Source organism: Chanodichthys erythropterus, chromosome 3 (genome assembly GCF_024489055.1).
Source record: "Chanodichthys erythropterus isolate Z2021 chromosome 3, ASM2448905v1, whole genome shotgun sequence".
NCBI classification, from domain to species: domain Eukaryota; kingdom Metazoa; phylum Chordata; class Actinopteri; order Cypriniformes; family Xenocyprididae; genus Chanodichthys; species Chanodichthys erythropterus.
The window spans coordinates 13,006,542-13,024,301 of record NC_090223.1 but is presented as its reverse complement, the minus strand read 5'-3'; the positions used below and the strand labels follow the sequence as shown (position 1 = coordinate 13,024,301).

Genomic DNA, 17,760 nt, shown 5'->3' with positions numbered 1-17,760 from the left:
TTGTGAGAATGTTTTTTGCTGCTTTCTATATATCTGTAAATGTGTTTACATGCTTAATATTTGATGAGTAAGATGCAGTTTCATGAGCTCATGTTAAGATGAAATTACACTAAACACAACCCTGAAGTAATTTTTTACTTCAGACTTTTGCAGCGTTTCAAATATTTGTAAATGTTTTACAAAAATTCAAGTAAATTTACACTGAATATTTAAAGTAACCCTCTCCTGTTACTTGCATTTTATGTTGTGTTGACGTTTTTGCACTTTAGCAAATATTAACATAATATTTTAAATTATTTAAATGTTTAATATTGTTAGTGCAGTTTCATAAATGTAGTACCTAAATACCAAAATGTCAGTGAAATTTCTCTAAACACTGATAATACATGTTTTTTAAATAATTGTTTTGTTAATGTAAGATCTAAGGTCTAATGAGTTTTGTGTATCTTGGAATCCTGAATTGAAATGCATGATTTTTATCTACTAAGGTATACTGTGCAGAAATGTTCAATGTATTTACCATTTAAGGTATTTTCACAATACTGTTGTAGATTTAATAAAATGTATTAAATAAAATGTGGCAGTATGGCTTGAGTGTTTAATATATATATATATATATATTTTTTCTTTTGGGGCAACGGGGAATAAACAATACAGTGAAGTTGTTTTACTAATATAAATTTACCAAAATACATTTTTAGTTTAGGTAAAACTAAAAAGGAATGCTACTACAATTTAAAATGTATAATTGAGCCAATAACATGGGTTGGTAAACTAATTTCTTTTCAATTGTTTTAACAAATTATTTCTCATTGAGCCAATGTTAACAGACTATTGCTACAATTGATAAAATTACATTTACAGAATTTCACTTGGGCCAATTGAAAATTTTAGATGTGACCAGTCACTAGAAAATTTTGAGTTGGGAAGATTATAAATTTTTTACAGTGTAGAAATAAGGCTTTTAAAAAGGTTAAGAAGACATTTATATTTGATGACTTGATTATACATAAAAAAGCAAATAAAAAAGAAATGTTAGCAGAGGTGTTTGTTAAAGTACATAGTAATAATAATATATCAGAAGAAATGAGAACAAGGTATAAATGAACATCCAAATATTAGGATAGAGAAAAGGCCTACTAATGAACATCTTGATGTGGAATTTTCTTTAAATGAATTAAAGAGAGCTGTTGGAAGAGTTTAAAAAAAAAAAAACTTCACCAGGAAAAGATGAGATATATTATATGATGATTCAAAATTTATCAGATTTTTCTCTGAATTATTTATTGTGCCTTTTTAATAAAATTTGGAGATTAGGGAGACTTCCTTTTTCATGGAAAAATGGGGTTATTATTCCTGTTTTAAAGCCAGCCAAGAACAAGCATAATGCCAGTTATAGACCTATAGCACTAACGTCTGATTTGTGTAAATTAATGGAACGTATGTGATTGTGTGTAGATTGAACTCTTTGTTAGAAAGGAAAGAGTTTTTTTCACCACATCAGAGTTGATTGTAAAGGACGAAGTACATTAGATGCTATTATTAGTTTAGAAACAGACATAAGAAAGGCTCAAGTTAATAAAGAGGTGGTAGTAGGTATCTTTTTTTACATAGAAAAAACATACAACATGCTTTGGAAAGAGGGGCTTTTAATAAAGTTTGAACAAATAGGAATTGAAGGCAGAATGTTTAACTGGATTAAATATTTTTTACTTAATAGAACTGTTCAGTTAAGGGTTGGGGCTTCATATTCTAGGATATATAAAATAGATAATGGTACTCCACAAGGGAGTGTATGCATTCCAGTGTTGTTTAACATCATGAAAAATATGTTTTCAAAAATGTAAAAAATAGATATAGGAAAATCTCTCTATGCTGATGATGGAGCGATATGGAAAAGGGGTCGTAATGTTTCTCATGTGACAAGAGTCATTCAATCAGCGGTTAATGAAGTGGAAAGATGGGCTAACAAATGGAGTTTTAGATTATCAGTGGCTAAAACTCAATTAGTCTGTTTTGCGAAGGGAAATCATAATCCTGAAATAAAAGTGAAGTTATATGGACAAGTACTTGAACAAGTTAAATATATAAGATATCTAGGAATATGGATGGATTCCAGGTTGACTTTTAAGATGCATATTCAGAAGTTGGTAGATAAGTGCAAAAAGAGTAATAATATTCTACGATGTTTAACAGGGATGGAATGGGGAGCTAGTAGGACATCTTTACAGAGAATATATAGTGCACTAATTAGGTCAGCAATTGACTATGGATGTATAATTTATGGATCTGCATCGATATCCTTGATTTAAAAAAAGTAGAAACCATGCCTTCCCCAATATCAGCTGTACAAGTGGAGGTGGGAGAAATGCCTGTAAGTTTACGAAAATTGAAATTATCAATGAATTATTGGATAAATGTAAAAGGGCATTCTGAGATACATCCAGTAAAGGACATATTGAAGGACTGCTGGGAATATGGGAATAATAAAATTAAAAGTTTTGGTTGGACAGCAAATAGTGAAGCTTCGATTTTGGGTATTTCAGAAATCTCAGTTAGTCCCTCAGTTGTTATACTGAATCAAGGAAGGATTTAATCTATGAGGTACTTATTAATATGCATAGGATTCAAGAAATTGGTATAGTCCTGAGGTTCATATGGGTACCTGCACATGTAGGTGCACAAGGTAATGAAATGGTTGATAAACTGGCCAAACAAACAATGAAAAGAATGAACATTGAGGTACATATTGCACTAAGTAAAGCAGAAATAAAAGGAAAAAATAAAGAAATCTTGAATATAAAGTGGCAGGAAATGTGGGACAAGGACTTAAAGGGCAGACATTTATACAGTATTCAAAAACAAGTTGGTAAAGGGAGAATATGCTTTAACAATAGAAAAGAAGACATGATTATTACTCGACTACCTATTGGACATTCTGGTTTAAATCATTCTTTATTCATAATCGGGAAACATCAGTCAGGATTATGTGATACATGCAATGAAGCAGAGACTATTGAGCATGTACTTCTATATTGCGCAGTGTATACCAAAGAAAGAGATGAGTTATTTAAGAAAACAGAGCAACATTGGATTATTTAATTTCACTATATCAAATCTTTTAAGCTGTGCCTCAGGACAAACTAGTATTATGAGAGAAATTCTTAGTTTTCTGAAAATAACCGGATTCTCCCTTTATTATCCTTTACGTCAATGCTTCACACTCCAGTCCACTTGGTGGCGGCAATACACCATAAGTTGGCTTGTCAACCGCCATTAAATCATACAAGAAGAAGATGTCTTTGCTGGTTTGTGTGTGTTCACCATGGCTGCGTCCGAAAACATAGGTAGCTGTCTTGCTGCCTCGCTATCTTATAAGAGAATGACTTGTACGGCAGCATTTATGCATGAAGGTACCTCACGAAATTGATTTCGGACAGACTTCTGAGGCAGCGTAACAGTTTAATGATCTACAGCAATATAGCGCAAGCTTTAGTGAGAACTAAACAAATATTTAATTACTACAGTAGTAATTTCTCGATAGAAATGCTACCAAAATTTAAATATGTTGATCAAAATCGTACATTTATACACAACCTGAGCAGCAAACGCAACTTTCGGACGCCATCTTTATTTTTCTAGCTCAACTGTCACAGAATGGAAAGCACAGGATTGTGGGATATCAAAGGCAGCTAAGGATACATCTATGCTTCCTTCAAAAATCGATTTGAGGAAGGTATCTCATGAGAGAGGAAGTGAAGCTTACATTGGATTCGGACGTGCCTTGATGCCTTACTATCTTGAAATGTGTCCTCGGAAGGCAGCATTTTCCAGTTTTCGGACGCAGCCCATATGTATTGGGCCCATTGATCCTGTCATTCAGTGATAGATTTAGCTTTCCTAGTCTGACTTTCCTTCTTGATAATTTCTAGTTTTTCTTGAGTTTTGTCTAGTTCTCCTTTTTATTTTGCTATAGTTCTCCAAAGCTTAATTTTTTGGTTTCTTTTGTTTTTGAACTAATCCTTTATTTATTTAAGTTTCATGCAAGGTTGTTCTCTTGCTTTATTTTTGTGTTCGCTAGTTTCAGTCATTTACTTTTTATTTCTTTTGTTTCTCTAGTCTTAGTTCTCTGCCTCAGAATTTGTTGCCTCATGTTTTATTTTATTAACCCTCTCTTGTGCCTTGCCTGTTTGTCTTGTCTATTGTTTGAGTCTTGTCTGTTCCTGCCCTCCTCTGCCCTGTGTCTGGAGTTTGCTGGGCCACTTTAGACTGCCTGGCAGCCAAGACTGGAACTACTTGAAAGAGCGGTGTGAAACCTTGAGTTCCATGTATTCCTGTCTGGTTCTTCCCATCTTCATCCCACCTGGTCCTGCTTCCCAAGCTGTCCTCAGGTCTGTTGTCACCTTAGTCTGTCTTCAGTGATCATCCTCCCTGCTTGTCATCGTGTAGTCTGCCCTGCCCTGCTGTTTGACACCTAATTTGTCACACCTAAATCTCCTTGTTGTGCCTTGTCTTTAGTGTTGTAATAAAATCCCTTAACTGCTCATTCTGCACCTGGGTCCTCACTCCTGCAAAACCTGACACAACCAATCTGGTTAATCATGTGTTCACCGATTGTGTAGATTTACAGCAGTGAAAAACACATTTCTAAACCAACAGACTGTCCTGTCGCTCAATGAGGCTCTTAGGAAAATAACTTTGTGTACTTACTGTGATTTCAGACTGTGGTGATGTGGTTTCTCCACTGCATGGATCTTCATGTGTATCTTAAGATTACTTTTAATAGTGAAACTCTTTCCACACTGATCACATGTGAACGGCTTCACTCCAGTGTGAACTCTCATATGAACATCAAGACTGTTTTTGCATGAGAAACTCTTTTCACACTGATCACATATAAACTCCTTTTCTCCAGTGTGGATTTTCATGTGACGCTTAAGTTGTGTTGATTGACTGAAACTCTTTCCACATTGATCACATGCAAATGGCTTTTCTCCAGTGTGAATCATCATGTGAAGCTCAAGATATCGATTGTGTGAGAATCTCTTTTCACACCATTCACACATGAACGGCTTCTCTCCGGTGTGGATCATCATGTGATTATTAAGATGTGCTTTTTGTTTGAAACTCTTTCCACACTGATCACATGTGAACGGTTTCTCTCCAGTATGAACTCTCAAGTGAAGCTTAAGATTACGTTTAGCAGTGAAACTCTTTTCACACTGAGTGCAGGTGAAAGATTTCTTGGCTCTTCTTTTCTTTAAAAATGTCTTTTTAGTCTTTGAGCGACTCAAAGGTTTTTCTCCAGGTTTGACATGATGTTTCTCCTCCACTTCACTCAGTTCTTCACTCTCCTCCTCCTCTTCAATCATATCTAAAATGGAAGAGAAAAAAGAGAAAATGTCCTCAATGTTTGATGTCCTTTTCAGTACATCAAAATAATTCAAATAAATTAAAGAAAGAAATATGAAGTGAAAGGACATAAAAGTGAACCCTGACGTAACAAAGTGAACAGCTGCTATGACATATTACGAACAGTTTAATGTTTACATAAATGAATTTTACATGCCTGAACGTTTCCATGAATGAGGTACATTGATATTCCATTTATTATTTTAAAACATTATAGACAAATCTCACTTTTCTAATGTGATATTTACATTAAAATATATGATACTTTCATATTTCGACACCAACTTTTAGATATTTAACCTGTGTAACCCTGTTAAACATGACATGATTTTCCTCATTTTAAGGAAAATGGGCATTTCTCATTTCTTAAATTGTGACACCCAGGAAGTGACATCATTTGGGCTCTTTCTACAGCATGATGGGAGGACAAGAAACTAATCAACTTTATCAGTAAATATGAATCAGATTTTGATTATGTTATGCTTACAACTCAGATATTCTGGAAAGTTAATTTACTTGATACAGTTTAGTGTTGATGGTTTAATGATAAAAACAACAAAAATCCCATTTCTATTCATCTAAATCTTGAATCTTTCTAAGATGAATGAAGAATAAACACCAACCTCTTTGTTCTTCAGTATCTTCAGTGTGTTTCATTCTGCAGGGTTCTGGATCACTCATGTTCTCACTGTCCTCTTTAATAAACTCAGTCTTCAGATTTCAGCTCTTCCTGATGCTCTGATGCTCGTCTGATGGAAATATCCCAGCATTTATTGGAGAACTTATGTGGGAGGAGCTTTACTGATGATGCGATTGTTGTGGGAGGAGCTTCACTGATGATGCGATTTTTGTGGGGGGGAGCTGATCTGCCAAAATAAAAAAAAGTATATCAGTTATATATACACACACATGTATAAATGTCAATTCTTATAAATAATGGTCAGAAAAACAGTTGAAAGCATAAAAACACAAGAAATAAATGTAGATATTTGTAACCAACAACAACTTTCTCAGTCTATTGACACCAATGAAATGAGCTTATATGATTTTGTTGACTTGTGTATTTGCTTTATCCCAAATGTTTCCAAGGGAACACCAAAGACGCTTTAATATATTATGTGTTTTATTAGACAGGTGAGCAACTGTTTGGAAACATTCATTGACAGAAAATGAATCATGTTATGAAGCTCAACACAGCAACATTAAAACAACTTCAAACACACAGATGTATTTAATATGATGAAACAGTGCTGTGTTACTCCACATTGGAAGAAGCGGAAGCGATCGTCTGGGAATAATAAAAGCTCCACTGCTCTGCGCTCGTCTCTCATTAGCAATCGCTCCAGCTCCTCGTTCTGCTCCAACGTCTTTCAGCCACACCCTGCTTCATACTACAGTAATGTTAATAAATCATTATTCATTAACTCATTCATAAATATGACTTCTGCCTGAATCCCATTGGATTCTTTTCCACTGGCTGTAGACGTGAAGACAACACCTCCCATAATTTCATGAAATCAAGGCATCATCAAGCTATGCTTTTGTTTGAATTAGTGGCCTCTAATGGTGACAATTACATATTGTGCCTTTAAGTGTCAATTTACAGCAGATCTGAAGACATCAGCATAATAAATGAGGTGAAAACAGGAACTATTGACATGAAATAAAGAGTGTTTTCAGCAGCTGATGATCCTCAGACTATCAACACTCATTAAACAAGCCATTCAGGATCATCAGCAGATCATCTCACTTTATTCTGAGTGTTTGCTGTTAGAAACACATTATTTCAGTCAGGGTAAAAGCCTATAAAACTGTTCATCAACCACTACAGCTAAATAACTACAGCAGCATAATAATATGTCCATATGAATCTAAATACAGTGGGATTTTATAACTAAATTTTTTTTGTATTACAGTTTTGTATGTGCAGAAACTGTCATCATAAAACATTTAAAAAAAACACCAGCAATATTTTCCAGTGTCAAACTTTATTAATACATTCATAATGATATGAATAAATAAATTGTTTATTTATATCAACATTTATGTATAGATTTAAAATCTCACGTGGCTCATTATAGGCTCAATGTACATGTAACTGAGTGATACCCAAAGATCACACTTGATTCGCCACCAGGGTTTTGAGAATAAAGAGAGAATCACAATTTTAAGATGTCTAGACCATAAGTCAAATATTAAGATCATTACCCACAATTCTTGAATGCAAGATCAACGAAGCCACTGCCTCACCCTGTACACCATCCTTATTATTCAATCGGTCACATATTTAGCAGTATCTGTTCCAGATTAGGCTACTTTATTGAGGTAAACAAATTTTATCCAAAGATGTGAAAGGAGTAGAAATAAAATGCCAGTAGCAACACTTTGATTCCCAGATCAATTCCCATCTAATCTCTCTCAGATCTCTAATTTAATACATTAACAGTTCTCACTCCAAATATCCAAACATGTTTTTTTCTCTGTCCCAATCACAAAACTGAGTGTTACCTCATTATATTATATAATAAAGACTGCAAATGGATCCACTCGCCACTGACCCTTCATTACAATTTTACAGTATGCCTAAAACTACTGTAGTTATTTTCACAATTAATTTTTATTTATTTTAAGTTTATTGTTATATATTCAATAACACAAATTATTGCTTCAGATCAACTTTATTTAGGTTTCATCTTTTACATTTCTGAACTTCAATACAGAAATTTACCAGCATATTTCATTAATTAACAATATACAATTAAATTCATACCACTAAAATCACATTAACACATTGGGCCAGCGGAAAATAAATATTGAAAATATAAAAATAAAGTTTGAAGAGTTAAAGTACTTAATTAGTAGCAGTATACAACAATAACCAGTGAATACATCTTACATCTTAAAACCACATGCCATAAAGAAAAGGGTCTTCTTTATTGCAATGACTCTTCCCCCCGTCTCACGATGGTTCAGCCCGTCTGCCAGCACCGCTGCAGGAAAAAAATGCTGTCAGCATGGCTTAGCTCGGAAATGAGCGCCAGCACCAAAAGTATTTATTACTGTAACGAAGCGGGACTCAGGCAGAGATCCATTTGCAAGCTTTATTTCAAAAGTAAGCGTGGTCGTACAGGCAGGGTCTAAGCAGGGGCAAACAGGAACAGCAAGGGCTAGGCAGAATCGTGGTCAGGATACAGGCAGTAGATCAGGGCAGGCAGATATCGTTCACAGTCCAGATAACAATAAACAGTCCACAGGTATGCAGCAAGGAATCATAAACAGGTAACCAGACAGGATCAAGAACAGATAGGCAGACAGGGAATAAACGCTCAGAATTGTTACAAGAGTAAGCAAGACCTCGCAATGAGGTAGTGTGTGAGTGAGTCTTAAATATTCCAGATAGTGTGCTAAGCTGTATGTGGCAACAGGTGATTGGTGTGGAGTGAACATGTGACTAGCAGGGAGGATTGTGGGAAATGTAGTCCGGAACTGACAGGATTCATGACAATTACCTTGAAGTTGCAAACAACATTGGTACAAAACAAAAAAAGTGATTACATGCGTTTTAAAGTTGACCTACCATTTTCACGAATGCTTTTCGTCTTCACAACGACTCTTTCCGCCTGTCTCACGTTACTTCAGCCGGTCTCTGCCAGAGCCGCTGCGGGAGGAAAGAGCTACTTAGTGCGGCTTAACAGGGAAATGAGCACCCGCTTCGATGTTCTTACGGATATTTATAAACTAAAACATATTTATACCTTGCAAACAATATTGGTACAAAACAAAAAAGGTGATTACATGCGTTTTAAAACTGACCTACCAATTTCAGGTAGTAGGCTTTTTGTCTTCACAACGGCTCTTCCCGCCTGTTTCGCGATGGTCCAGCCGGTCTGCCAGTGCCGCTGCGGGAGGAAGATTCTAGTTAGTGCGGCTTAAATGGGAAATGCTCACCTGGTCCGATGTTCATACATATATTTATTAACTCAAACGTATATATACTTACAAATAACATTTGTATAAAACAGATAAGGCAATTACATGTGTTTTAAAGTATACCCACCTATTTCATGTAGGCTACTCCGTCCTCGGACTTTAATCTTCACCACGCTGCAGGAGGAAAATGCCAGAAAATGAATGCTTACTCATGTATTTTTATGGAAATGTATTCACTAAAACATAGCTTTATATCTTGGAAATAACATCAGAATAAAACATAAAGTGAAAAAAAAGAGAAAAGTTAACCTACCATACTGTTGTGGGCTTTCATCTTCATGATGAGTCTGTCATGCGTGAGGAGGTGTGTGGTTGTTTTTCGCGGTCATTTAGTAACCTACTGTATTTAAATATACAGTAGGCTAATATTTTTCCAGAATGCATTGAAAATCTACAGTAACATACTGTACACAGCTTATACAGTTGGAAACTGTTAAGAATACAGTAACAAGCTGTGAAAACGACAAAATCTACAGTAATATGCTGTACTCAGATTCTACAGTAGGGAACTGTTGAGAACACAGTATAATACTGTGAAAACAACGGAAATCGTTTACAGTGAAGAACTACTTTTATTCAGCCATTCAATAGTTATACAGTTACATGAGTTGTGGGTGAGCTAAATCATAATTGGTCACATGTAGCATGTGTGGACATGATATTAAATGTATGCAGTTAAAAGCTGTTTGATGTTTTTCCTCAGTCAGGAAGTGTGAGTGCCATAAAAGTACCTAGAGGGGGTTGTTCTGTACGGGCTGGAGCCGAAAATCTGATTCTCTGAGCTTCAGTTTCTGGAATTATGTTTTGATAGAATCATCTGAACAAAGCACTTTTCTGGTTCATCCATGGTCCTTACATATTTGAAATTTCTAAAGGTTTACTGTCAATCTACGGTGTCTTTTATACAATATAGATACTCTAGCACCAGTAATTGTAATTTGTGTCATTATAAAAAAAACACCCCCCTCAGAGTTGTCATGAAGGGCAAAATTAGCAGTATAGACCAAAATCACAATTTGATCCAGGCTGTAAACATGTTTTTTCTGCTGTAAAGTTGGGCATTTTAACATGGGACTCAATGAGATTCTGCTCACTTTTTGAGCCTGTCCCTAGCGGTCAGTCGATGGACTGCAGTTTAAGTCACTTCCGTAATGCCTTCAAGAGAAATTTGGGTTGAAAATACTTGGGTGAAATATAAATTATTCGGCATTTTGAAGCTCTACTGAGAAATAAAAACATGAAAAGAAAAAGAAATCATAATAGGCTACTAGTTAAGTAGGTTTCTGGACTGTATTTACTGGTTCTAACTGAATTGGGATTATCACAGGGCATCGGTAAGAATGCACAAAAGTCCAAAGTCCAATCACTGTTGTTTAATGGAAGTTTCAAGCCATCTGACATACTCAATGCAGAGCATTAACAGGTATGTTTGTGTGTGTGGTTTCTATAATAAAAACAGAAATATAAATAATCAGTTTACAGTAATTATGATAAACATTTAAATCAACTGAATAAACATGTGAGAACACGTGACTATATAAATATAAACACAATCAACTATTAATATGCATGTGACCATCATCTTATATATCTACTTTTCAATCCAGCATAATCTTCACAATCCACATAAATATGGCTTAAATAACATTTGTACAGTGTAAACAATAAAGTATGAATATACAAAATATGATCTGTTTCATTATTTCACTTATGCAGCATGCATCGGAACACACGTGCAAAGACAGAAAGACACATTCAATATCAAAACGTTTAAACAGACTACAACAATATCAATATAAACAAGGTTTAAGCCCTTATATGTGCAAATTAAACTTACTTTCAAAGTTACGTACACACATTTATGGCTTGAACACAAGCCCTCCACAGCGATAGAGCGGAACATAACAAGTTGCGTCAAACTCTGGGGGCGGGACTAAGTTATGGCTGTCAATAATTCCCAACCAACCAATAAAAATCAACTTACTAAGCCCAACCAACCTATAAAAATCAACTTACTAAGCCTTTTCAACACCCTTCCTTATTTACGCAGTAAATTCTACTTTAGAAAAGGCTTATGAGTCTTTGTCGTCATCAGGTAGTGGTGGCAAACAGATATATTTACTCACTGGTCGGATGTATTTCTGACCCTGCACTTGCACTTCAGCAGTTCGGACTTTCCCATCTGATCCTGGTACTATGGCTGAGACCTTGGCCACCACCACTGGCCAGAGGGCTCAAGGCAATTTGTGATCCACTATCATCACTACTGTCCCAGTCTTTAGGTCTTTGCCAGCCTCAGTCATCCAGTTTGTGCGAGTTTGCAGTTCAGGTAAGTATCTCTTGATGTAGTGGGCCCAAAAATGGTCGGCAAGGACCTGGCTATGTCTCCAGCGCTTTCTGCTAAGTAATTCGGACTCAGGGTATACAATTTGGGGTAAATCAGGGTCTGGCCGCCCCATTAAAAGGCTGTTCGGAGTGATGGGGTCCACATCTGCTACTTTCGATGACACGTAGCCCAGGGGTTTAGAGTTTAACCCTCTGGAGTCTGAGGCTGATTTGGGGCCTGGAGAAGTTTTGACATGCCCTGACATTTGTGCTTTTTTCAGTTGTTCATAAACATATTAATGGAAAAAGTGTCATTACACTGTATTCAGCACAAACTAGGCTACAATAATATGTGAGGAACATGTATGTACATGTTTGTGTTTTTGAAGGAATAACATTTATGCGTGGTTATTGAAAAAACAAAAAACTTAAGTCACTGAAATAAGGCCAAAAAAAAGTATAGTAAATCTGTGTTTACAATACTTTAGGGTATTGGAGGTTGTAGACTAGAGTTTTTGCTTCAAAATTATGTAAAAATTATGCTGCTTACTCCTTCATATAAAACAATATATTGATTTAGTTTTTGTAAGACACTTTTTGCCAAGAAACACAGTATGCGTGGAGGCGTGAATCACCACTGAATAATGGGCCATTCTCACCTGAGAAGACAAAATAATTGCATAGTAATGAGCTGAAATGACTTGCATATTAATGAGGCATTTCAGTCAGGTAGGCTGTGAAAAAACCTTCTGTGATGTCTCAAGCTCATCATGGTATATGAAACATACAGAAAAATATTATTACAATATAAAGTAATGGTTTTATATTATACTTTAAAATATAATGTATTTCTGTGATGCAAAGAGTCTGAATATAGGCTTTTAGTTTAAAAGCATGCACATTTGGAGAAATATTGGATTCTCATATGCTTATGTCAATTTTCTATACAGAGGAGTTGGTGTTTTCAATTCATACTTGAAGTCGGAGGGCGCTCTCTGTGCATTTTTAGTCCACAAATTCATCTAAAAGAAGAAGAGGCTATTCCATGAATGGAGTTTCCAATTCATATTGCAGCCGGAGGGCGCTAAAGAATCTAAAATTCATCTATAGAAGAAAAGAAAACAGGAACTAACTGCATGTCTTCTAGAGCTCGCTAACCATGACTTTTACATCCAGATAAACACTTTTCAAGACAATAAATACACGATTGAGATGATGAATGCATGTATTGCCTCTGAATTTGCGTCTGAATAGCGCTGGCTCCGTGGGCGTGGCCGCATTAGCGGGTAATGAGCTGAATCACGGACTTCTGACATGGCTCTCTTTTCATAGAGATTACATAAACACAGAAGGTTTGTTTTCGATTTGACTTACATGATTTAAAACCTGACATCTTAACGTTTTTTTAGACATAAGTGTAATTTTTCTGTGATTAGTATTCACTAAATTACAGTTCATTTTCTGAGAACTATCAGATTGGACTTCGTTCAGAGGGAGAGGAGAAATCACGCATCATGTTAGTTTTCTTTATTTTACAAAAAGCACAACATTTTGTTTTTACTCTGAGTGTATACAAATAAAAGAAGATATTCTATAGTTTCAATTGATATATTACTCATGTCTCTATGACAAAAAATGACGGAGTATTTTAAGTCTGTTTTGCTGCAATGTGAAAAAAAACCTGCAAAACGCGCCGGCGCGTTTTCAGACCTCAGAGAGTTAACATGCCTTCAGTCTCTGTAAGCACTGTACTTAGCACTTCCTCAGTTACATGTTGGGCCCCAAGCGTAACATTAAGAGCAGATTTTAGAGACCTGATCTCCCTCTCCCATAGTCCACCAAAATGAGGTGCTCCAGGGGGATTAAATTTGAACTGAATTTTCTGCTTTGCAAGCTGACTTTGCAAAGTTTGTTGCATACCGGCAAATACTTCAGTTAGTTCCCTTTCTCCTCCCTTGAAGTTTGTTCCCCGGTCAGAATAGAGTTCATGGGGAGTTCCTCTGCGTGTGATGAATCTGCGCAGGGCCATGAGGAATGAATCTGTATCAATTTTGGGAAGTAAATCAATGTAGACTGCTCTGGTCGTCATACATTTAAATATGATTCCTCACCGTTTTTCATTGCGGCGACCAACTTTAATTGTGAAAGGCCCAAAACAATCAACACCAGTCGAATAAAAAGCTGGGCAGTAGAGACGAAGTTGGGCTTGGGGTAAATCAGCCATTTTTGGCACTTCTGGCTTTCCGCGCCATTTTTGGCACTCATGACACTGATGTTGGTGCCGCCGTACTGCTTCTTGGCCTCTAATGATCCAGTATTTTCGCCACAACTAAGCAAATACTCTTTCTGCATCAGAATGATTGAGTTTGTCATCATAATGTTGGATCAGGAGTTGACTGAGTGGGTGTTTAGGGTCAAGAACAATTGGATGGGCAGTATCTGACCTAAGCAGCTCACTACGTCGCAGACGGCCACCAACTCTTATGAGTCCAGTAGACTGGTCAATTTCTGGGGCAAGTGATATTAATCTACTGTTGGAAGGCAAGAATTTACCACATTTTAATGAGTCAAGTTCAACTGGGAAGCACATAGCTTGGGCTTGCTTTAAGAGTGAGATCTCAGCAGCTGCATAGTCTTGACCAGATAAATCTCTCACCTAATTGGCTTGTTTTAACTATTCTTGTGCTTCATGTTCCACCAGTTGGTTAAAACTGCGGTATGGTGAGAATTCTTGCATTACATCCGAGAAGTCTACTGTGGTGAAGCTGCAGAAGGTTACCTTCTTCTCTTCATCTGTGTTGTCTGGGATTGATTCCTCTGAGTCATGAGGCCAGGTATGTGGGTCTTGCCACAAAAAGTGTGGTCCTTGTTTCCACTGACTTTGCACTGATAGCTGCTGAAGTGTTTTACCATGGGTAATGTCATCTGCAGGATTGTTTTCAGACTTCACATAACGCCATGCTTGAGAAGTGGTCAGCTCTTGAATTTCTGAAATTCTTGTGCCCACAAACACTTTATATCTGCATGAATCTGATTTGATCCAAGCCAAGACCGTCTTTGAGTCACTCCACAGTGTCACTTGTTGAATGTTCAAGGTGAGTTCCCTTTCCAAAACTCTTGCCAGCTGAGCTCCACTAAGTGCCGCACACAGTTCTAGCCTGGGAACAGATAACTGTCGTTTTGGTGCCACCCTTGATCTTGCTGTCACAAATGCAACCTCAACTTGGCCCTGAGGACTTTCTGTTCTCAGGGATGCCACTGACCCATAAGCATGATTTGAAGCATCACAGAATATGTGGATATCTCTTCTGCACACTTCAGAATCCAGTCCTGTACTAGTGTAGCATCGTGGTATCTTGTTCAGGTACTGCAATTCTTTTTCCCATTCATGCCAGGCTTGCAAGTGGAAGTGAGGGTAGGCCCAGGTGAGAGTTACTCATTGAGGTTATGGCCTTGGTACTGAAAGGAACAATTGTACACCACTCTGTGCTTTCCATTATGGTGTACCATGTGGTGCAGTATTTACCACGATTCAGGGCTTTTATCAACTGCTTCAATAGCCAGCTTGACAACATAACCAGACTGCTCCAGTCTTTCAATTTCTTGGTTATATGTCTTTGTGAGTTCTAGACTTTTGCTGAGACACCTTTCCATTGCTCTGAGTTGAGGAAGAACGGCCTCTTTTGGTGCTTGCAATTGGGGCATGTTCTTTTTTCGTAGAAGCGGTGTGGCATAGTGGAACACTCCATTTACATTTACCCTTACTGTCTTGGTCTCAAACAGAATGATGGCCCCCTGATCACAATGTGAACGTGTCACCACCTTCTCATTGCGGTATGGTAATACGTCAAGCTGCCAGAGTCTTTCTACATGTTTCAACAGCTCTGCTGAGGTGGAGGTCACAGATGTGAAGGCACTGTTGCTCTGGTATATGGTGCTGGACTACATTAGCTGGCACTTGCAGTGTCCAACCTAATCTGGTCCTTATAGCAGCTGGCCCGCCTGGTGGTCCAAAGCGCACTGGCTCCATGGGGGTGAACAAGTGGTGATGATCAGAGCATATAAGCAACAATGGCTGAACTTGCAAAAAGGCATGAAGAGGCAGTCCCTTGAGATGCTGGTATCTCCTTTGCAGAAGGGTAACTGGATGTGAATGCTTAGCCAAAACCAAATTTGCAGCAGTAAAGGCAGCCATTATCTTGAACCTTTTGCTTGGCTGAAATGCTGGGGAGAGAGTGAAAGATACTCTTGTACCTTGTATGACTTGGGTGTCATATTGCACTGTTCTCAAAGAGAGGGTTTCAGTCTGTCCATTAAGCTTAAGCTGCTGTGCTGCACCATGAAGCAGAATTGTATGTTCAGAACCATCGTCCAGAATTGCATAAGCCATCATTGAATGTTTGCCATTATGCAAGAGCACTTTACAAATTTTCAGCAGGACTTGGCTGCCACCTGCTGGCCGAACTATGGTATAGTATTTGAGTTTCTTGGGGTCTCTCATGAGAGTCCTTCATCTCTGTTGACTTGATGTTGATGTCATGCAAGCCAGTTATATGTTTGCCATTGCAAGTTTTGCATGTGGCTTTGAGTCTACACTGAGCTACCTGATGTTTCCTTCCGCACCTCCAACATCTCTTATTTGACTTAATCCAGTTCGTTTTGAGCTCACAGGTTAGCTGTGTAAAGTTAGTGCACTGGTTAAGATAGTGGTGGTTATTGTCACATTAATGACAGTACACAATATTGCCAGGGTTTTGAAATTCTGTGGTTTTAGCAGCTGGAGGGTTTGTAGACTGATCTACACCATGCAAAATGGCTGCTGTCTGATAAGTGGGCTTACGCTGTCGCTGAGCCTCTTTCTGTTTACCAACACGTCCCCTTGTTTCACTAGTACTGAGTTTACAGTCAGTGGGTTGCACCTGCAGTTTGAACTCCAGCCAATGTGAAAAGTTGAGTAGGTTTGGAATGGGATTCCCGAGGGGGTGAACATACCTCTTAAAGTTAGCCTTGAGATCATGAGGGAGTTTGACATGAGTCTTGCCACATGTGAGCCACACTGCAATTCAAAAGCTCCCTTCTCATCCAGCTGGTCAAGCACACCCACCAATGCCCGGACTCTGAGGGCAAACCTTCGAAAGGCCTGCGTGTCCCCACTGCGAATATTTGGCCGGTCCATTAAGTCAGCAATTTTCTGTAATGCCAACTGATGAGGCTGTCCATAATGTTCAGTAAGTGATTGCATTGTTTGGGTGTATGGATAGCAGGAGTTGCTGTAAGAGTCCGCAGTTAGAAGGGCCTCTTCGAATTTCAGATGCTCAAGCTGAATTTGATATTTAAACTGTTCAGTTGCATCGTATGGCAGCAAATTGTCAAGATATATCTTGAGTCTAGCAAACTGCTGTGGGTCCTCTACTGAGAAATCTGGTATTGAAGGGGTAGGACCTCAATAAATGATCTCTCTGGTGGGAGGAGAATGAGAGCGGTGAACAAAGTCTCTTGACTGATAATGAGGCCTTGGGTGGTAATCAGTTTGTTCTCTGAATCTGAAGTCAGATGAAGGGGAAGGGTGGTGTATATGTGGCTGTGGTTGGATGTGTCTCTGGTCGTGCGAACAGCTTGGGCTACGAGCAGTGTGTACACTCATCTTGTGCTGGGGTTGTGATGTATATGGCGATCTCGGTTGATATTGCACATGTCTGTTCCTTGGTGTGGACTGCAGCCTCATTACCGAAAGTTCACTTGACAACTCAGTTTCATCGTCTGACTCCTCATCTGCTAGCTCTGCTCTTTCATCATCTGTAACTGGTTTCCGAGTCTCTTTTGAGGTCAGATTACTCACTTGAGCTACTGGTGACTTGTTTAGACGTGGAGCTGGGACAGGAGAGATTATTGTCTGTTTCTTAACTGCCTTTCTTAATGAGTGAGTCAAGTCAAGTACCTTTATTTATATAGCGCTTTTTACAATGCAGATTGTGTCAAAGCAGCTTTACATTGATAATTGGTATATAATTTTTCCTCTTAAAGAATAGTGTT

At 37.7% G+C, this 17,760-nt stretch overlaps 1 protein-coding gene across 1 annotated transcript in view; it reads right to left on the bottom strand.

Annotated features, from left to right (window-relative positions):
• LOC137017073 (zinc finger protein 502-like) overlaps nucleotides 1-17,760 on the bottom strand; it is a 634,288-nt gene that overhangs the window by 71,650 nt on the left and 544,878 nt on the right. The window contains exon 11 of the mRNA XM_067381009.1: nucleotides 4,761-5,180. Coding sequence (XP_067237110.1) covers nucleotides 4,761-5,180 — 420 coding nt within the window. The remainder of the gene's footprint in view (nucleotides 1-4,760; nucleotides 5,181-17,760) is intronic.